The sequence below is a fragment of the Berghia stephanieae genome, chromosome 3 (assembly GCF_034508935.2).
Source record: "Berghia stephanieae isolate SIO BIC M18660-M18661 chromosome 3, UCSD_Bste_1.3, whole genome shotgun sequence".
Classification (NCBI taxonomy): domain Eukaryota; kingdom Metazoa; phylum Mollusca; class Gastropoda; order Nudibranchia; family Aeolidiidae; genus Berghia; species Berghia stephanieae.
In genome coordinates, this window is record NC_088362.1 from 68,897,820 (window position 1) to 68,920,204 (window position 22,385).

General features: G+C 35.9%; 1 protein-coding gene across 2 annotated transcripts; it reads left to right on the plus strand.

The window, feature by feature from the left end:
- Window positions 1-1,046: 1,046 nt before the first annotated feature.
- On the plus strand, window positions 1,047-17,450 carry LOC144968301 (tuftelin-interacting protein 11-like). 2 transcript variants are annotated; one of them, XM_078906525.1, is made up of 16 exons: window positions 1,047-1,154; window positions 3,456-3,584; window positions 3,990-4,153; window positions 4,483-4,568; window positions 5,850-5,907; window positions 6,562-6,777; window positions 7,386-7,527; window positions 8,007-8,292; window positions 9,127-9,274; window positions 10,105-10,292; window positions 10,768-10,964; window positions 11,300-11,518; window positions 13,453-13,659; window positions 14,217-14,380; window positions 15,896-15,961; window positions 17,204-17,450. In XM_078906525.1, the coding sequence occupies exons 2-16, from the start codon at window positions 3,473-3,475 to the stop codon at window positions 17,378-17,380; spliced, it is 2,430 nt and encodes an 809-aa protein (XP_078762651.1). In that variant the 5' UTR covers window positions 1,047-1,154; window positions 3,456-3,472; the 3' UTR covers window positions 17,381-17,450. The 2 variants fall into 2 exon arrangements, with proteins under 2 accessions (XP_078762651.1, XP_078762652.1); XM_078906526.1 differs by having other exon boundaries at window positions 1,064-1,189.
- The last annotated feature ends 4,935 nt before the right edge of the window (window positions 17,451-22,385 follow it).

Below are 22,385 nucleotides of genomic sequence, written 5' to 3' on the forward strand. Positions count from 1 at the left end.
TTGATATGCTTGAGTTTCTTTTTATGATAAGAGTCCATGACGTAACTATAGTACTGTCTAGTAGGTCATGTAAGAGTCACATTCAAGAACATAACTGCTTCAAATTAAAGGGAGGAAGGAACATGACAGACACTTCATCGGTAGCGGTAACAATGGATTAGAAAATTTACTAACACAATATGGTCAGGGGGACATGAACAAAGTTCAGCGATAATCACCATTATTATGACAATAATAATAATAACAAAAAAAAAATAAAATAAAAAAAAAATAAAAAAATAATAATGATAATAATAATAATAATAATAATAATAATAATAATAATAATAATAATAATAATAATAATAATAATAATAATAATAATAATAATAAGAAGAAGAAGAAGAAGAAGAAGGAGGAGGAGGAGGAGGAGGAGGAGGAGGAGGAGGAGGAGGAGGAGGAGGAGGAGGAGGAGAATTAGAAGTAGTAGTAGTAGTAGTAGTAGTAGTAGTAGTAGTAGTAGTAGTAGTAGTAGTAGTAGTAGTAGGAGTAGTAGTAGTAGTAGTAGTAGTAGAAGAAGAAGAAGAAGAAGAAGAAGAAGAAGAAGAAGAAGAAGAAGAAAAAGAAGAAGGAGGAGGAGGAATAGTAGTAGTAGTAGTAGTAGTAGTAGTAGAAGTAGTAGTAGTAGTAGTAGTAGTAGTAGTAGTAGTAGTAGTAGTAGTAGTAGTAGTAGTAGTAGTAGTAGTAGTAGTAGAAGAAGAAGAAGAAGAAGAAGAAGAAGAAGAAGAAGAAGAAGAAGAAGAAGAAGAAGGAGGAGGAGGAGGAGGAGGAGGAGGAGGGGGAGGAAGAGGAGGAGGAGGAGAAGGAGCTGAGGAAGAATAAGAAGAAAAACTGCTCTGACTGTCACAATATAACTTGAGACCGAAATGGCTTAAAGTATGGGCAGTATCGATATCAAGCGAAGTGCATATAAAAGAACCCTTCGATATCAATTACGATTTTCGCTTCCAAAATCTAACTTCTTTCAGAAACATTTTCGAATCTCAGATATCGATTAAATATTACTTATTAAGATCAGCCAACTCGCATTTCGCAAGATGGCAGCAATACAACGAACGTCGAATGTTATTGTTTATGTTTGATGTTGATTCAGAAAATTAGAAATATATAAAACTGTGAGTGCGGTTATTAAGTTGATTAAACGAAGAATGTGAGTTAAAAAAATTACCTATGTTAGACCCAGATTTTGGGCTCCCTTAGTATGATAATAGATAGAATTTAAGTAGACGTCTCTACTCTAAAATCTCTGTCTCAATCTCAAAACTCAAAATCTAAGTCTAAAGCCAAAGCTCAACTCAAACTTCAAACCACCACTTCATTACAGATTTCATTTTATTCTATTATTCTTAACAATGAAACTTACTGAACTGGAGAGTGATTTTCAGTTGATACATAATGAACCGTGTGGTCCAAGATTTTTGCTCATATTTACTTGTAAGAAGAGTAAAAAAAATCAAATTGGAGTGAGCTCAATGAAACCTATATCATTTTAAAGTGCTTTTCAACACGATTCTAATGATACCAAAATTGTGAAAATCAGATAAGCAGAAGAAAAGTTATGTTAGTTTAAAGGCTGAAAAATGGTCTTCTATTTGCCTTTGTTATTTACTGACGGACTTTGTGACCTGAAAATTGTTGCATTTCCGGTAGTAACCACCATTTGGATTTCAAACCTGGTCTAAAATGGCCGCTAATATTTGAGTAAGGATCTTGCTGGAAAGAATTTCATGGATGCGGTATACGACTTTGCCCTGAATTTAATTTTATATAAAAGTTAAGATGTTAAATAAACGTGCCAGCATGAAATTTTGATTTACCAAGTTCTAATCTTTTAATTATCCAAAGCTAAATTATACCCTATTTTATCCATAATCAAAAGTTATACTAAATTGTCATTGATTTTAAAATAAACTACACCAAACGATAGAGTAATTTCTCCTGAAGAGAATAAGACATCAATCATTAAAATACATCCATAAACAAAAAATCTATGGAACCCATCACTCAAAAGTCCAAAAAATCGGGTCACAGCCACTAGCCCATTTATCGGCTCCCTGCTGGAGGGCCAAATGGACGTTTACCAAAGTACCTACAGTAACTTGCGATTGTGAGTGAGTGTGAGTGCTATTTTAACTATCTTGTAGTATGATATAATTCACTCACTCAATCCTCTCCGGGCCTGCTGGTACTTGAGGTGATGCAAGGGATCTCCACCTGGCCCTGTCAGCAGCTATTCTTGGGGCCATCTCGAGGGACAGACCTCTCTGCGGTCCCTCCTTACGGCCCTACAGTATGTCTCCAAGTTTCTTGGGGCGGCCTCGCTTCCTCTTTCCTTGGGGTGTTCATCCTAATCAGTTTTTCATCAGGTCTGCGACAGACGTGCCTCAATCATTATAGTATGATATGAAGGCCAGAAAACCAATCACAGATTTATTTACTACGTCTGATTTTGGAAAAGATAGTTTTAAGATAGTTTTTCTTTTGAATGAGAGATATTATGATTTGCCAAACATATATTGCTATTTAAAGTTCCTATGTTTATTTCTATAATTTATACTTAAGGCATAAAATGAGAATATGTTGGATATAGGGAATGGATATATAAGTATGACTGGGGAAAATGTTTTAAAGGACAATTTTCAATCAGGAGGTATTAGGTTATATCATCTCATGTAGTTCCATATCTGAAGCAGACGTCGGAGGTCATCTTCCGCCAAGCTGATCTATCTCTTGCCAATTCTATTAAAGCAGCGCCACCTTTCTCAGCTTCATCTGTCCAAGTTCTTATCCCTTTCAAATACGTTATTCTTTGTCTTCCTCTTATTCTTTTTCCATTCATCTTTCCAGTCAAGGCGAGTACTTCCAAACCAGGGTGGCGGATAATGTGTCCTAAAAATTCCATTTGGCGTTTGATGATTTTTGTTATCAGTGATCTTTTTCTGTTTGCCATTTCTAAAATTTCTTCATTTCTTTTCCTTTCCACCCATGACACCCTCATCATTCTTCTGTAAAACCACATTTCCACTGCCTCCAGTCTTTTAACCATGGTCTTGTTTATGGTCCAGCTCTCACAACCATATAGCAGCACAGACAGTACATAGCAATCCAGGACTTTGATTTTTGTTTTCATACTAATATTCCTGTTTTTCATAATTGTATGCAGCTGGTTGAATGCATTCTTCGCCATACCTATTCTTTTCTTTATTTCACAATCTGATTTTCCATTGGATGTTACATTGAAGCCTAAATTAGGTTATATGGATGTTAAAAAAGGACCAAGTACTTCAGTGTCCCATTGAAAGTTTTTGGAGGTATCTAAAGAGAATTTGAAGAATATATCAAGCTCTTTGCTATTTTGAGATACATTCATTATCTTTAAAGAAAAAACGAAACAATATTTTTCTTTCCTTTGACAGATCATCTTGTTAGAATCATGTCGTCTCCAGAAGTTGAAAGATTTGAAATGTCGGATCGAGATTATGATCAAATGATCGATCCGACTGGTTTCAGTAGACGGAGGCAAACAAAAAATCAAGCCACATATGGTAAATTTATCTATCTCTCTCTCTCTCTCTTTTTTTTTTTTTTCTTTCTTTCTTTCTCTTTCTCTATTTTTTTCTCCTCTCCTCTCTCTTTCTCTCTTTATCTTGTTCTGTCTTTCCTGCCTCCTCTCTTTTACAGCAAATGAATGGCATTGGAACCAGTTAAATTCTGTTTATTAAATGTAATATTAGGCATTATTAGTTAAAGAAATAAGTGAAATTGAAATAATGCACCACAGTCATGATGGGACAAATTTGAATTTAAACAGAAATAAATCATGCTTTGTCCTCTTCTTCCCTCCCACTTCCCCTTTCACTTTATTTTATAATCAAGTCTCTTTTCATGGACATATTGAAAGAAGAAAATATAGACATTACATTATTTTACTTTCTTTTTCACTGTTTCAGGCATTTGGGCTGATAACGATAGTGATGGAAGTGGTGAGGAGATGGCAGGTTTGGGCAGTCAACGAAGATCAAAAGGCACGACATCATCCAACATCAGCTTTGTCAGTGGCGGATTCAAAGAGGAGGAGAAGAAAAGAAAGGAAGATAAAGACAGAGATCCACTGGTAAGAGTTAGATACACCAGTCAGGAACTACAATTTCCAGGTTAACATATCAGGTTTTTATGATTGATTCTTGCCATTAAAACTACCTGTAAAAAGATAGGCAACAGTACAGTTCATACAGCTGTGAAAACAGGATATAACTATTACTTTTACAGTCATATCAATTCCATTTCAAATGACTTACTTTCACTTGTCTCCTTCTCATTGTAAGCAATTGACAATGTCATGGAGAAAGCCGTATTTCCTTACTTTTTCTTAAATATATCATATTCCAGTTGGTTGATGATATTTAGCCAGCCCTTTGCTATATATTTCTTTTTGTATTTCAGGAAGTCGACTCCTGGACAGACAAACGAAACAAGAAAGACATGCCAATGCCTCGATATGTCAAAGGTCATCAGAGTGATCAAGACAAGTAAGTTGTTAGTCATAATCTTATTTTAAAGCAAAATTTGTAGGTGGTAAATAGTATTCAATGAAAAAAGGAAAAGATTTAAGGCTTTAAAAGAAGAGAAAGCTGTAACAAAATGGAATCCTTATTGGTAATTTTCACTTATGAAATTGAAATTGGGTTCCACATAGGGGCTTAATTGGAAGCAGTGCCCGCAATTTATCATCTAAACCATATCAATTTCTTATTAGTATGGACTTTCAATTCATACTTTGTCGTTGGTTTCAAGTATTATCGTAAGCGACAAATATTACATACTAAAATCATGATTTATCCCAAACCTCTAGATATTTCCAGTTGTTTTATAAAGTATGTGCAGAATATATAACATATATATATATAAACCAAATTTATCTTACCTTAGTATAGGAAACCAACAACGACTTGTCATAATTCAAGGCATAAAATTACACATTAGTTAAGATAACATATTTGAACAAACAAAAAATACGAAAGATAGATACATTAATGATTTAACATTAAATGGGATAAAATAGATGAATATGGTTTTAAATTCAAAACTTTGTCTATAAAGCTGTTGTAGAAAGGTGGTCTGATAATTATATTATTTTAAAATGATTTTAATCAAGTTTAGCTATTGGCACTGATATAGGACAAAGAGTTATTACGGCACAGAAACTGGGTGGGGTTCCCTACCTCCACAGTGGGCAGGGAGGTACATACTGTGTCTTCTATCCCCTTATATCTGTTTTCCAACATGCTTTCTGTCTTTGTCTCGGAATGAGATTACTTGGTTTTGTCCTGGCACTGGCCGGAATCCTAGCTGGGAGGGAAACAGTCAAATGCATAGTTATTGTTGTGGGAGATGATATTTTTTTCCTTGTAAATCATCTCTCTGTTATGTATTATTATTTTTATTTTGAATGTATAATGTAAGCATTTGAGTGTGTTCCTCTTTGTCGGATTTTGTGCTTGTGTCTGGATGAGACTTGTAGGTGATTTCAAACTAAGTACATTGGTGGTATGCTCTTGGAATCTACATCTGATCCCTATTTGTTCTCAGTTCCCCTTTGTCTTACTTTTTCTTGGGTGCTTTAATTGTAATTCTAGAACTTTTTACTATCCCATTTTCTTCCTTTTTACTGGCGCTGATATAACCTAAATGTGTTGCAAGCGCCGTAAAACCCTGAAAAACAAACAAAACAAACGGCACAGAAAAACTTAATTTTTAAAAGTAGCTGTCTATGTTATCATTGAATCTTTGCTATTTTTGTTTTGTTTCAGACAATTTGGAGCATGGGAAAGGCATACTAAAGGCATTGGTATGAAGCTCTTGGCAAAGGTAAATTTTGGTATTCTTTTGCGAAAATATTATTTAACAATGGTAGATGAAAATAGCTATCATACAAAGAACCCACAACCAAGAAAAAAAGAAACTACATATTCCCCAAAACTATCCATCTTACACATTGAAAGCAGTTTGTGTATTGTTCTCTTTCCCTGGTCAAACAGTTGATTCCTCTGTTTGGACTTAGATTTTAATACCATATGCAATTTTAAGTATTGCATTAATTGAAAGCTGAATTCTCTAGTTTTAAAACACACGATATTTGATCTGTGGGGGTCCCAATTGATATTAGGTAAAGTGCTTGCCATAGAAGCAAAGGGATAAGTTTCAATATGATCTCAGCAATGATTGGGTAACTGGGTCTCAAAGATCTGATGCGATTGTCTATTGCCTTTTTGGAGGATAGTAAACAATTGTTTCTGTCAGTTTAATGTTACAGAGACCAGGATGAATATATGCTCCATGGGCCTTAAGGTCATGTAGAACAACTTTTGTTGTCAGACTCACCCATAAAGAATTTATAGCATAAAAACAAAGTATAAGTTCTATCATAAATACAAGTAGGTATATAATATGCTCATCTTTGTTTTATAAATTTTAATTCTTACATTTTTACAAAATTTTATCTTTTGTTGTGTTAAACCTCAGATGGGTCACAAACCAGGTCAAGGTCTTGGTAAGAAAGGTCAAGGTATCACAACTCCTGTGGAGGCTGTAAAGAGGAAAGGGAAGGGAGCCATCGCTTTCCATGGGTCTGAGAGGTCAGAGAGGTCACTGAAGGATTTCCCTGTGGAAGACAAAGAGGCAGAGGAAGAAAAAGAATTCAAAAGGCAACTGTCACAATGGAAGAAACAACCTGTGGAAGTGAGTTTGACTTTTTTAAAAATTATATATGTAACATAATATATATATATATAAACCAAATGTCTCTTACGTTAGTACGGGAAACCAACAACGAACTTAGGCTGTCACTTTCATACATTATTTTTTGTATTAATTTATTTTTTATAATTTATTTTACATTTCCGGCATGATGGGTCTCATCGCTTTGATTTCTTGCCACGGTGAAAACTGTACAATTGTTTTGCATTGCTCTTTTCTGGCACTTTGGGCCTTGTGGATGTCAATGTGTCTTTTTTGTATTCTACTGGTAACAACACTCCTTAGTGTGTACCCAATCCATCTCCTCCATGTTTTATCTCCCACAAGGCTCAGTTCTTGATCTTTCTGATTTGTAATTTTATTGGTCTGTCTGATTTCCAGTTTTCGTAAGTATTTGTTGACAGTTTACATTTGGTTATTTTTAGTAGTTTGAAATTTAGAATGTCAACATTTAACTGTAAATAATTATTGGTGTTTTACTCTTTCAGACTTTGAAATGTGCCATTGAATAAAATTTTAAAAACTTAGTTGAGAGAAGTTCTCTGTCTTGCTGTAACATTCAAGTAAACCTTTTATTGTCTTATTACAAGGGCAAGAGCCAGAAACCAAAGTATGTATATAAAACAGCCCAGGAAGTACTGGATATGGGTGGCAAACGGCGTAAACCTGTGGAAACTGGTCCAAAGGTCAAAGTTATTGACATGACAGGAAAGGAACAGAGAGTTTTGTCGGGTAAGCAAAACTTATGGTTATGATTATTAGTCAATATAGAGCGTATCTTGCTGTATTATTTTGTAATGGATTTTTTTTTTCTTTCTTTTTCCAAATTTTAATTTTGTCTTTTTTTAAATTTAAAGTTATTTTTTTTTTGTTAACACAAATAATTCATAATTACAAGATATATCTGTACATGACGGAAGTAAATTGAGGCAAGTCAAAAGCATGTTACAAATTAAATAGATATGATTATAGCTTTTAGTCTTTGACAGCATTATTTTCTGTCACCATGCTAAAGTTGAAATGCTGTCCAAGTGCCTCGCATGCTTTTTATGACACTTATGTTTCCTGTTTATTTGGAGATGGAGACAAAATTTGGGGTTCCTCTATTCATTTTTCTATTTGTTTAATTAACCACGACTCTTGAGTAAATATGACTCATACAGAATTTGTTATTATAAATAAATATATTTAAATCTTGTTGATTCCTTTAGGTTACCATGCTATTGGTAAAAGCCATGATAAGCCAGATGAGGATGAAGATTTGGTCATGGAGACACAGCGCAAGGAGCAAGTGTTCAGCATGCCTGAGTTGATGCACAACCTGAACTTGTTGGTGGATATGGCGGAAGATGACATTATCAACAATGACAGACAACTCAAACGTGATGGGGACCACTTGGTGGCTCTGAAGCATGAGCAGGAAAGGTTGGATACTGTGGTCCATCAGGAGGGAAAACACTTAGAACGCCTGCAGCATGTGGTTGATCTTGTCAAAAGGTAGGCCACTATATAATATTTATTGATCGCCACATATTAAAAGTTCATAATATTACAGAAATTTTATTGAAATTGGTCTTATTTAGGAATCTAATGTTATTTTTAAAAAAATTTCTTAGCCCTCTGTCCACCCATTTACTTGCCTGGTAGATGGTCTTGATTTTATGAGGACTGGACTCACACAAAAAAGAAGAGACCTGGTCCAAGTCCAATAATTTTTTTTTTTTTTTTTCATTTTTGAAGCTCTCTATTTGCTCAGAAGAAGTTGCGTAAGTCTAAGTTGTATGTGATAAAAAGTACCAGGCTCTTTGCCTCAATAAATCATGTGCATGAATACTTGTCTTTTTTAGCATTGCAACTTTATTTAACTATATCGTAGGTATTGTGTGACAAGACTGAGCTGATAGGGCATTGCACTTACCCCTAGATGACCCATATTTGAGCTCTATTCTTGATCTCCCTTTTCTCCTCGAGTATGAAACTTAACCCCTGTTTCTCACTTTACAGTGCTGACAATAGGGCCATGATGGTCGTTTCTTGAGAGAGATCTTTTTAAAGATTTCCCCTGAGCGTGAGCAACGAGAATCTATCTTTTTATTTGCTTTCCAACTTAATTTACCACACTGATAATCTTTTCAGAGGTCAAGAGGTGATCTGCGAAAAATTGTCATTGTTTGCCTAATTGTGTAGACCTAAAGCAATGAACAAATTAAACTGATTAAGCACAACTATATTAATTGTGTTTATTGGAGTCAACTTTTTATTTATCATGGAAGAATATAGATGAAATGCATCTTGATTTTTTATTCCTTATTCTTCTTATATTCAAACCAGTTGTGAGGAGCGTAGCAAACCATCCAGTCCTGACCCCCTTACCCTGGACTCGTGTGCTGCAATATTCAAGATGCTGCAACAAGAATACTATGAGGAATACAAACTCTATGACTTGTCATCTCTCGCCATTGCTCTAATTTTCCCTCTGGTAAGAAAGGATGCTTTTCTCTTTTCATAATGTCATGTTTTGCCGGGGGAGGGGAGGGGGCTGTTGGGATCTGTATTGGTAGAGCACTCAGACACTTTTACTCTGAGTAACTCATCTGTCAACTCAGCAATGATTGGGTAAAGGAACGTAACTTAGATTTGTCAGAAAGTACTTTGTAATGCTCAACAAGTAAATGTACAATGCTCAGCAAATAAATGTACAATTTTATAGAAACATATTTTACCATGCTCAGTGTTTTTCTTTTCTTTGTTTATATCTAGTAGCCACCTGGAAATCATTTTATTTTATGGTTTTACAAGTAACAATATCTGCCAATGCCTAGAGTGATATGCTCATTCACACTGGATTCAATTTGGGTAATATGTAATAAGTGACTTCCCAAGAACAAAATGCTTGTGATATGTGATCATTGTTGCCCATTTGGACTGACCAAGTTCAGAATTGCTTGGCGATTGCTTGCTCTGATACCAACTCGGTCATTGATGCAACAAAACTGATGTATTTTCAAAGCTGTTTAGCAATGAGGACTGAGTTTTTTTTTTTTTTTGTTTTTGTTTTTTTTCTCAAGAAGGCAGATACTTTTCCTATTTGTAGTTTTCTGCTTTGTCTAGCATTGAATTGTCATACATATGTAGATTTTAAGTTTGAATATTATCTTGCATGCATTGAATTATCATACATATGTAGATTTTAAGTTTGAATATTATCTTGCATGCAGGAAATGTTTTGAATATTACCCAAAATGCAGGAAATGAAAATACGTCCACAATTAGGAATTTTAAAATGTTATGACTTGGCAACTTCCTCAGATGAAGACATTTTTCACTGGTTGGTTACCACTTAAAGATCCCGAGTTTGGTCTTCACACCGTCCTTGAGTGGCAGCTGTTACTTGGAGCTGACTTTAGCTCTGGAGATACAACCAGCATGAGTAGTGTGGAGGTCTATCAGAAACTGATTTGGGATGTATGGATCCCTCCTATCAGAGCCACCATTTTGTAAGTTTGATATATTTTAAACATATTTTTAAAAAACGATTGTGTTTGCTCTCATCCCGTAAATATAATAATTTATTAAGATTAATAAAGCAATGACAAAAACTAGTATAATAGAGAAGAATCAATTTTACAGGAAATCTTTTTATCACAAGTCTAAATAGGCATTTACAGTGATTACTGTGATTATAAAAATTTGATTTATTAAGGTTTATTAATTCTACTTTTTTTCTTCTTCTTCTTCTTCATCATCATCATCTTCTTCTTCTCCTTGATCATCGTCGACATCATATAAACTTACTGACTTTGTCAGAATGAGAATTTCGTTTGATATTGCACTGTCAAGAGAAAAATTAAAATAATGGTACTCTCTTGATAGTTTGTTGTGCATCTTTTTAATGGTCTCAATGTCTCTCACAAGCTTGGGCACAATAGAATTTGTGGTGTAAAATTATTTTGTTTCTTTCTTGATCCCCAGGTCATGGAGTGTCAGGAACACAGACCCAATGGTGAATCTCCTTGAGACGTGGAAGCCTGCTCTGCCTAGCTGGGTGATGGAGAACATTCTAGATCAGCTGGTTTTGCCTAGACTGTTACAGGAAGTGGAGAGCTGGAACCCTCTGACAGACACGACGCCCATCCACTGCTGGCTACATCCATGGCTGCCTCTAATGGGTACATTTGTATTAAGCTTTCGTGTATAGTTATGATTCGAATGATTAAGATGATAGCCTGACAGTTGTCTTGTTTGGGTCAAGGGATGTCAGAGTTCAAACATTAAATATAAAACTATTTGTTATTTGTTTTTTTAAAAGATGTATTTATTTATTTATCGTTTACAGTTTTTAAAGATATTCGTCAAACAACATTTCATTTAAACTGAAAAATGTTACAAGCTATATTTCATTTGAGAGAACCTTTGTACAATTCATTTACTTGTGAAAGTAAAATGCAAATAGGTCAATAAAAAATCTGGTTTTACTGATTTCATATTTTATCTTTGCTAACAGGAGACAAGTTAGAACCTTTGTATGCTCCAATTCGACACAAGATTTCCAGTGCGTTATCTAGTTGGCATCCTTCCGACGCATCTGCCAAGATCATTCTGGAGCCCTGGCTTGGTGTCTTCAAACCAGGTCACATGACTGCTTTCCTTGTCAAGAATATCCTGCCCAAGTTGGAGATCGAAATACAGAATATGACGATAAACCCTCACCATCAGATTTTGGGTATGTAAAGGGGGAGGGGAGGGTTTCATTAATCTCTTTATTGTAGGTCTTACCTTTTTATATACCCATTATTATCTATAATTGTGCTTCAAATAATAGTGGTAGTCCTTCAGAGCCATGAGGCTCATAAAACTGGAGTTTATCCTGTTACCTGTAGGGTTGAAAAGACAACAATTGCTTGCAACCTTTTTCACAGGATGCCAATCTATCGCAAATTAGTTTCCATCAGATCTAACAGACTCAGCTACCCAATCACTTTTGGGGGGACATGGTTTTTGGGGCTGGGAGGGGTCAGAAAATATATTTGCACCCAGGATCAATGTTGGTCACTTTGCTTGTGATGCAAGTGCTCTACCACTAAGCTATTGGGATATTATTATATAGATGTGCTGCAAGTGTGAAGTCATTATTCTTTCCTCTTTAAACTATTAATCTTGTTTCATAAATGATTAATAACTTTTATGGCATTGATGGCTCAGGGGTACAGTCTTCATTGGATTCTGACACCCCAAATTCCAGCACGCCCTGCAATTGTAATACAGCATACCAGAGCTGGGTGACCAAATTTTGTCTTAACCCATTGCTTGACAGCCCAATCCCAGGAAATTTAATTCCAGCAACAAAGGACAGGGAGATGACTTGCTGGCAAATTTATCACACGTCACAAAAAAAATAAATCATTGTGCCATCTCTATTACTATTAGTGGGATTTTCATATTTTAAATTGTGTTTGATAGAGGTACAATTTATCTACATTTTGATACCAAGAAACATATATGTTTGGCCCGAAAATGCCGAAAAATCCTCGTTTGGCATTGTTTAGGATGTCCGAGTCGGACCACTCTGGAGTTGGTTCTGGATCACTATTTTCATCAATATTGGTTTCTAACGATGTCTCTTCCATCTTCCATTTCAAAATAAACTTCAATGTCCGATTCATCACCAGAATCACTACCCTCATCATCTGACATGGTCTCAAGAACCAAAGAATTTAAGAAATCAAAGGCCTTTTTTTTGTTCTTCACTTCGTTTTTTGGACCAAATTGAAAAAATCGTAACCTCGCTAATAATTGTCAAAATCTGGACGGTAAAAAGTTACTTTCACTTTCATTATTCTCGTACTTTCGGAAACTCACATTTTTTATATAGTAATGTATTTTCTCGACCAAAAAGAGCTTCAAAACAAAGCACTAGATATGGGCAATCACCAGTTGCAATCAGACGTTCTGCCATGATCGGGGTTGGAAATCAATGGCCACAATCGGGCATTTTGTCAAGCAATGGGTTAAGATAGGCCGTTACCTCCTCGGATTCTAGCATGCTTTTTGGCTTCTCCCAAAGGCATGCTAGAATCCAGTGAGTACTGTATGTTAACTCCTCTTGTAATAAATTCAAATGATGATGAGTGTGGTCAATGACCAGACCAATGACAGATGGTGTAAGCGTGCCAGTACAAAAAGAATGCTTAACTCTTTCAGCGCCATTGGCTGCACTGTGCAGCCAGAACAGAATCTTCTACTGGCCAATGGCTGCACAGTGCGGCCAGTCTTGAAAGGCAAAAATAATAATGTAATCCAATTTTACTTTATACAAAAGTATTATAAATTGAACCAATGGTATTATTTCTTTCATCAGAACATTCAGTTGGCCCTAGGAGGGGTATTTTAATTGAGATTTTGCACCGAATTCTAATGTCGCTTTGTCTTACCTTGTCATTCTCATGCTGCCTCAATCAGATGTCAGCCATTTTGTGACGGAGATGCAAATATAGCCTCAGCGCTGATAAGTTAACAGTCAATTTGTACAACTGTATAATATAACAATGAACACCAGATAGGATCCAAGATTTACAGCCATAATAATTGATCCAGTCGCTGATCATGGTAATCTCACAGGCAACATCATTTTCATGCCTTTTATTTTTCCTCTTCCAGATCCTTGGCGATGGACCATGTCTTGGAAAGAGTTACTTCCCATTCAGGGAATAGTGAACATGCTGGAGAGGGCTTTCTTCCCCAAGTGGCACCAGGTTTTAGGGGCGTGGCTTGCCAACATGCCCAACTATCAGGACATCACAAAATGGTATCTGGGATGGAAGTCCCAGTTCTCAGAGATGTTGCTGGGCCATCCATTTGTCAAAGGTGTTTTCCTACATCAACACTCACTTTTTGATATAGTGGTCATTTTTATTACCCTACCCCATTTCTTCATTTTTTGAGTGCAAAAAAAAATATAGTCCTTCAGAGCTGTTAGGCCCATGGAGCTGGAGTTCATCCTAATTACTATAGCGTGAAATGGACTATAGCAAGTTCTTATTACCCTGTGGAATGCTAATCTATCTTAAATTACTTTCCAACAGACTCAGCTACCCAATCGCAAAAAAAAAAAAAAAGATGGTTCAATTGAGCTTGTTTCATTCCGAGTTTTTATAAAGCCCATTGTTGCCTAGATTTTGACATTTAAAAATGTTTTGTTGATTAGCCAGAAGGAATCCATCAAGAAAACTAAACAAGAACCTGGCACTTAAAATAAAGTTACTTCCAATTGGTGTATCTCATAATTGTAGAAGCTGACTTGTTTTGTTTTTTCCAAGACTATCTACCATGTGATTAAAGCTAATGTGTTTAGGATGAAAGCAAATATTTCTGATTTTTATTCACATTAACTAACATCATTATCCCAACTGTTCCTTTGACAGACCAATTCAACAAAGCCCTAGAAATGATGAACAGAGCAGTAAGCGGCAACTACATGCCAGGCATGAAGGAAAACATGGCATATTTCACCCATGCAGAAAGGAGGAACATGGACATGAAGGCCCCTCCTGCACCAGATGAATCCTCCAGACCCAGGGATAATGAGGTATTTTGTCATTCAATCATGATATTCAGTCTCTCACACAAATATACATGGTTTGACTCAGTGTTCAGTGTCCGGAATAGAAACTAAACAACATAGTAGTAGTAAGCTTTGCAGTCTGAATGACGCTTGCTGAGAATTGTGTGATTCAGTCATGGTCGATGAGTATAGCTGCTCTCTCCATCCATGTTGTTAATTGTTTCCATTGGTCACGGTCCTGGGCCAGAGTTTTGAGGCTGTCAAGATCTTGTTGTGACTTTAGTACGGAGGGCACAGCCGTATTTATTAACAACATAAGGAATTAGTAATGTCACAACATTTCCAGCCCTGATGGCAAAATGGGTTTTTAAAAATTTGGATCTAGGATTCCAAGTTCGAACTCTGTGCTAACATGACCTAGGTGTGATCCAGCCCCGAGTGTAATAAATTAAGGGCTTTAGGGAGGTTTCTTCTCTGAAGACTTTGCTTTTGCTTTACGTGATATTCTTGCTACTACTAAGGTTGCTGTTGTCTTCATTTGACTAAGAAAGTATATCTTGTGCGGCTATGTGGTCTTGTGGTATGACACTTCCCCTCCGGACTGGAAGGTTCTGGGTTCAAGCCAACTCTGAGAAGCACATGTTGAGTCCTTAGAAAAGTATTTTTACTCACATTCTCTCACTGTACTTAGGTATTAAATGAGTACCTGGCCATTAACAGCATTTTCTATGTTGGAAACAATTGTAATAACGCTTAACAGTGTTATGTCTCTCTGGGCTTGGGACATGTGTAGTAAAGCATTTTGAGCATTTTTGGTGGATATTGCGCTTTATAAATACTCAAGTTTAAAATTTGAATATTATTTATATTCAGCCTTTAATTTGAGCTAAAAAAGGAAGTCAATTTTGTACTATTGAATGAATCTTATGATCACATTTACATGATCTATTTATTTCATCCCTATTTGTCTTATGAGTTGCGGGAAAGAATTCAATCAATCAGGTTTTTCTTCTCATCCATTTTTTAAAACTGTAATTGTGTAAGACAGTTGAGACTTCCAGCTTAGTTTTTAAGCAGTGATGATACTTTTCCGCGGATCCGCGGTTTTCTTTCCTTTCCTCGGTTTTCCTCCTCAGATCCTCGATCCGCGGATATTTCCTTCATTTCCTCCTTTTATTTTTTTTTAATATAATAAATCTTTAAAAAATACCTCCTTTTTAAAAAAAATATATATATATAAAAAATTTCCTCCTTTTACTGGACTCCGGGCATTTTAAAATTGAACGATCCAGCTGCGGGGCTTCTGCGCCACTGCGGAAGTGTTCATCGACCATGTTTATTCGTTCGATGTGGTAAGCTAAGTATTGAAGAATAAAACTAGCACGATATCGCTTCTTTTGGACATTTGAACTTTCCTACAGTAGTCGCGTAGTCAATAACTCCGTTTTTCCGAGACTTTTCCTCCTTTTTGACTTTTTGTGAGTATCATCACTGTTTAAGGATCTTGACATGATTGTTTTTTTTTTTTGTCTTTTCTAGCCATCAGGTCGCATGAGAGTTACTGAACCTATACCAACCACATTTAAAGATTTGGTGGAGAGACGGGTAAGTTTTCAAATATTTTTTGTTGTTGTTTAAATGTTATTTTGTGAAGCGAATATTTTTCTGAAGTTATCAAAAAAGAGCTTTAATGTAGTCTTTGCTGACTGGATTGAACTTCAATTTTTGTTGGTGAAATAAATTTTCTTATGTAAATTTAAGAAATTCGCTTTGTACAAGTACAGTGGAACTCAGATACAATGGGAATAGTGGGACTAGCGAAAAATTCCCATTCTGTTATATCCATGCATATACTGTAATTATAGGGAGGCAATACTGATGGAAATAAAAAATGCAAGGAACACATTTTGTTATCTCCCTATGTAAATAAATCAGATTAAGCTTTGCAACTTACACCCCCGTTGTAGTTGTGTTTCAAGAAAAATTCCCCCATGAGAGCAATGCACAATTTATTTGAATGACATAGGCTGTATATTTGGGATTTCAAAATTTCCTGTTCCATGGCTTAACCATTGTTTTCTTACAATGATTTGGAGGCGGTTTGTTTCAAAGTGTCTTTATACCTTGGTAGTTTTTTGGGTCTGTAAAATTCGAAATTGTGATTTTTATAATTAGGTCCGGAGTTAGGCTCTCATTAATCATCATATTGTAAGGCGTATTTTATATTCCCTCGTCCTGTTGTCATTTTAATTTGAAAACATTTTGACTTAAGTCTGCTACATACTTGCACTGATATAATCGGTATATACAGATTTATTTTTGACCAATATAGGATTTTAGTACCATTCTGGGATTCTGTAAAAGTTTTTTATTATCTTCTAATAGATCTTCTTATTCCTAATCGAGTTACTCCCATCTATTGTAAAGTAAAGCATAAACTTTTGTTTGCATTTATGGGAAAAAAAGGTTTCGCATTTAATGTTCAATTAAATCTATTCTAATTTAGATTTTTTAAAATTAAACACTTATCATTGCCTGTAGTAAGGTTTGCTGAGTTGTCTAAAACGAAAATAAAAAGCAAAACAAACCTCAAAGTTAATTCTCTTGTGTCCATATGACTGGGTAATCTAATTTGTTTGCCCGTCTTCTATCAGTTGAATCTTTTGTAACCCATATCCATAGCTGTAAGGGAATGCATTGTGTCCTTTAGTTGTGTGAGTTACTGATCTATGAAACTATTATTCTTTTACTGCTCAGTGGGCTCATTGCATTCATTCCATATAATATGGAGGCACTATGGTTCCCACTAATTCACCTCCTAATTCTTGCTCTATTTGGTTCCAACAGGCGGAAACAGAAGATTTGCTGTACATGCCACTCCCTGGTAAGACACACGAAGCCAAGCAAGTTTATCGGTTTGGAAAAACTGTCATCTACTTTGATAACCACGTGGTTTTCATGCAGGACAAAGAGGGAAGATGGCTGCCCACATCCCTGTCTGCATTGGTTGATGCTGCCAGGTAGATCGGAAGCAGACCTGAATCACACTTCATTGTATATATTATGTAACATATAATAAATTTGTTAAAATTTATCTTGTGTTGGCTTTGATTTAATTATCGTGAGTACTGCAGTATAGAGTTATGGTCTTGGACTCACAACACGACCCTTATTAAGTACATATCCTCGATTAGGTACATCACAAGGATGCACTCGGGAAAGAACTTTTGTACACATTTTTGTAAACTGGCATTGAATTCGGAGTTCCCCCTGCCATCAAGCAGCATTGCATTAGTTGGAAAATTGTACAAGCTCGTAACAGGCTGCGAGTCTAATCTTATTTGTTAAGTATATGCTATTCTATTATCAGGTGATGAAAAGAATATTTGTAAAGCTCTTAGAGCACTCACGGCTTTGTTCAGAATTATTCAAGAGATTAAAAAAGCTGTTGATTCTTAACCGAAACCAGAACAGGCGTATTTTTGTGGACAAATCCTGCATAGACTGTACTGTAACGAGATGCATAGACTGAGTGCAGCATTATTAATCATTATTGAGTAATCCTCTTTGAATAGCAGTCGAATTTGTGGCACTCAGGACATGTAAGATATATGAAAAATGATGCAACATAATGGAATACCACCTAAAAATATGAAACAATGTGTATGAAATTGTAAAAGACAAATCAAGCTGTTTTGATTTTTAAAGACGTTTTTTCTTGCATTTTTCGTACTGCTTTGTCTGGGAGAGTTTCATACATACCTTTTCAGATAACACCGGTGCCTGCTTCCTAATTTGTTACTTTAATTAATACCACCTAAAATTCTTGTACTTGTAACAATTATAAAAGTTACACTGGTTTTTTAAAAATGTGTGGGGGAAAATATTCATTTCAGTAAGGGTTGAACAAAGCTGCTTATTATCACCACTTATATTTTTAATGAGGAAATGACATTGGCTGAGTGGGGTTCCTGACCTCCCATAGTGGGCAGGGAGGTACATACTGTGTCTTCTATCCCCCTATGTCTGTTTTCCAACATGCTTTCTGTCTTTGTCTTGGAATGAGATTACTTGGTTTTGTCCTGGCCCTGGCTGGATACCCTAGCTGGGAGGGAAACAGTCAAATGTATAGTCAGAGTTTTGGGAGATTATATTTTTTTCCTTGTAAATCATCTCCCTGTTATGCACTGTATTGTTTTGTTTAAATATTATATATGATTTTTAAACATTTGAGTGTATCCCTCTTCTTAGTTGGGACCTGGGCTTGTGTATGGATTAGACTTTTAGGTGATCTCAAACTAAGTACTTTGATAGTGTGCTCTTGGAATCTACATCTGTTTCCTATTTGAACAAATTCCCCTTTGTCCTACCTTTTCTTGGGTGCTTTAATTGTAATTCTAGAACTTTTGACTATCCAATTTTCTTCCTTTTTACTGGCGCTGATCGCCGTAAAACCCTTAAAAACAAACAAACAAAAGGCATTGGATTGGTCACATCATCAGGTATGAGTCATCAAATGTGACAGACAGATTAGATTAGAACTCTTAAGGGTGTTTCCATTGATTAAAATATCTTATGTCCAGTCATGAGAATAACATCCTAAAAAGTATGTACATAGAAAAGAAGAAAATTAGAAAAATTCGTTAATTCCAAAAAGAATAGCAGAACTTTAGTTAACTCTCTTGTTTTGTTAAAGATTATTGTTACTCCACCATGGCCAATATAACAAAAAAAAGTTAGAAGACTTCCGGTTGCCCAAAACAATGCAGCCAGGCTGATTTTAGGGAATGAAGATAGATATTTGCCGGCATCTCTTCTTCACGAATTGCATTGGCTGCCTGTGGAGAAAAGAGTGGTATACAAGAATTGTACTGTTGTCTTTTAATCACTGACCACAAATAGTCCTTTATATATTATTGACCATTTGAATATGTAAATCTATCCCAAACAGAAACTTGAAATCAAATAATGACTATTCAATTCTTGTCAAACCTAACACTTTTGAAAGATATGTGAGCTGTTCTTTCAATTTTCGGGTCTCCACTTTTGGAACTCTCTCCCATCATATGTGAGATGCTCTGATTCATTGACAACATTCAAATCACGACTGAAATACTGTATTACCTTTTTACGTTTCTAACACCCACATTTGAAAATTTTAATCATATTTCTCAGTAATAATGTTTTTACATGTCCTTGTTACATTGTTGAACTGTAATTGTAAAGTGCTTAGAGCCTGTGTTGCACTGGGAAAAGCGCTTTATAAATTCTATACGGTTCACGTTATTATTATTTAAAGTAAGGTTGGGAGACTACTGAAAGTAACATGGATGGACTGAGGTGAGACATAGCATTGTCTTGGCCCCATTAGAGGAAGACTGCCCAGAACTGGGTATGCTGGAAGAGCATTCCTCAACCCTTTATCTATACTTCATTATTAATAGCAACTAAGGAGAGTTCCCCTACAACCCCAGCCATAACCTGCTTCAAAGAATTACATCACAAAATGTGGCGATGATCACCAAACACATGTAAAGATAAGTTGTATTAAACTAAAATCAAAGCAATTCTTTGATCCACCTACACTACTGAATTTATGAATCTTACTGTTCACTTTCTTTTAGTGATCATAATATGTGATTTTGCTTTTAGAGGCTTTGGTACTTGCGATACTTTTACATCATTTCAATTTCAGGGAGACGATATACAGTGTAAAAAATAATAAATCAATTTGACCATTTCCCTATCAACAAAAGACTTAAAGCTAGGCCAAAATAAATCCAGATGATTTCATTCCAACAAACCACACGGAAATCATATATGAAATAGGGGGTAAGAGATAGCAAAGCTGTGATGTGAACTGATGAAGACTGCATCAACCAGGGACTGCCAACTTTCACCTGCTGTAAGAGAGTATTCCACTCACTACTTTAGTAATGTCATTCTTTGGGAAAAGCAGGCCATTATATCACAATGGTTACACTCCAACTCTCTGAAAAAATGTTCAATTCGCTTAACTTATGAATGCATCTGACCATTTCACTGTAATAATTTAAAAGATTTTTTCGTTTCTTAAACCATTCAGTGCGGCAATGTAGTCTAGTGGTATGACACCCGCTTTTTAATTGGAAGGTCCTGAGTTCGAGCCTCGCTCAGCGCAAAGTTGAGTCCTTGGAAAAGACTCTTTACTCACATTGTTTTGTTTGTTTTTAAGGGTTTTACGCACTTGCAACACATTAAGGTCATATCAGCGCCAGTAAAAAGGAAGAAAATGGGATAGTAAAAAGTTCTAGAATAACAATTAAAGCACCCAAGAAAAGGTAAGACAAAGGGGAATTGGTTCAAATAAGAAACAGGTGTAGATTCCAAGAGCACACTATCAAAGTACTTAGTTTGAGATCACTAAAAGTCTCATCCAGACACAAGCACTCATCACTAAGAGGAATACACTCAAATGTTTTACAAATCGTATATAATATAAAGAAAACATAATACAATGCATAGCAGAGAGATGATTTACAAGGAAAAAAATATCATCTCCCAAAACTAACTATACATTTGACTGTTTCCCTCTCAGCTAGAGTATCCGGCCAGGGCCAGGACAAACCCAAGTAATCTCATTCCAAGACAAAGACAGTGAGTTGGAAGACTCAGGCATAGCTGCCAACTTTTCAAAATGCAAAAACGTATTACAGTGGACTCCGGATAAGACGATGCCCAGGGGAACCGAGAAAAAAATCGACTTATCCGAAAATCAACTTAACCGGAGTGTAACCATATGAGCAAAAACTCATTTGAACAAAGCAAACCAATCTAGAATAAGTATGTCCCTTCATATCGCGCGGTCTCTGTAGTGGTCATGAGAGGCTCCTACCCCCAATAGTCCCATAGAGGAATCAGAATACATAAAAATCGGAATTTGAGATAAAAAAAGCGGAATCAACTTACTGTTATTGACTATAACATACTTTGCAACAGAAAATGTAATAGACAATCCCAAAGTACTCAAATGATTAAAAATAAAAAAAATGTGTAAAAACTAAGAATGGGGTCAAATAATAATAGAGAACACACAGGTCCTGGCCGTCTGAGAGCAAAGCATTGAATGGATGGATTTAACCTTGTCAGGACCCCCCCCCCCCACACACACACACCTAATCAAGCAAACGCGAGTGCCGGTACACACACACACACACACACACACACACGAACCCAGGGCTAAAATTAAATAGGGAAAGAAGCTGACCGTACTCAAATAATATTATTACCGATTGAAGCCAACATATATTACCAAGGTCATTGACCTCACGAATTGGAGTCACAATAATACTTCGGTCAACCCCCGTCCCAAACATATAATATCCGACATCAGCAGCACACACTTTGAAGAGACTAATCAGACATACAAAATGTGTGTTGATTGACCATAGGAGATGACGAAATAAGCCATAGCTCACTTTTTTTTCGCTAGAGATGTTTTTTTTTAAATTTTCCTCGATGAGAATGCCTTGAATTTGGAATGTATACCAATTAAGTGAAATTATTCCGCGAAAAGCCGAAGGGTAGGATCCTCTAGGTCAAGGTCATGCTTCTTGTAAATCTTCGAGACAGAAATAGCTGGTATGCCAATTTCCTATGCGATGATTTTCTGTCGCATGCCAAACTTTCCAAATGCATCGAATCTTCCTTTTCCGCGATAGGTTTGCCATTGTAGTTGTAGACTTGACTTGAATTCCTCTTGATAAAATTGATACTAATTAAGAGGGCCATTACAAAGGATGGCCTGGGATTAGAACCAAAAAAAACCTTGAACTTGAAGTTGCGACAATGTAAAAGTTGAGATGGAGAAATTAAAGTTATTCAATACTGCTTATGTACATTGAACACGGACGTCAGGCAAAGCACCTACATCACATCGATGTGCGCCAATCGTTCACGGATATTCTTAACCACTTAAAATTCTTACTGGTAGCTTATTTTAACCAATGGAAATACTTGTTTATTTGTGATTTTTTTTTTGGTAGTCATG

Bases quoted from the DNA above. Each gene is read 5' to 3' on its own strand.
- LOC144968301 (XM_078906525.1), top strand. From the start codon at position 3,473: ATGTCGTCTCCAGAAGTTGAAAGATTTGAAATGTCGGATCGAGATTAT. The intron at 8,293-9,126 runs GTAGGCCACTAT...TATTCAAACCAG, and splicing joins GTGGTTGATCTTGTCAAAAG to TTGTGAGGAGCGTAGCAAAC. The intron at 10,293-10,767 runs GTAAGTTTGATA...CTTGATCCCCAG, and splicing joins CCTATCAGAGCCACCATTTT to GTCATGGAGTGTCAGGAACA.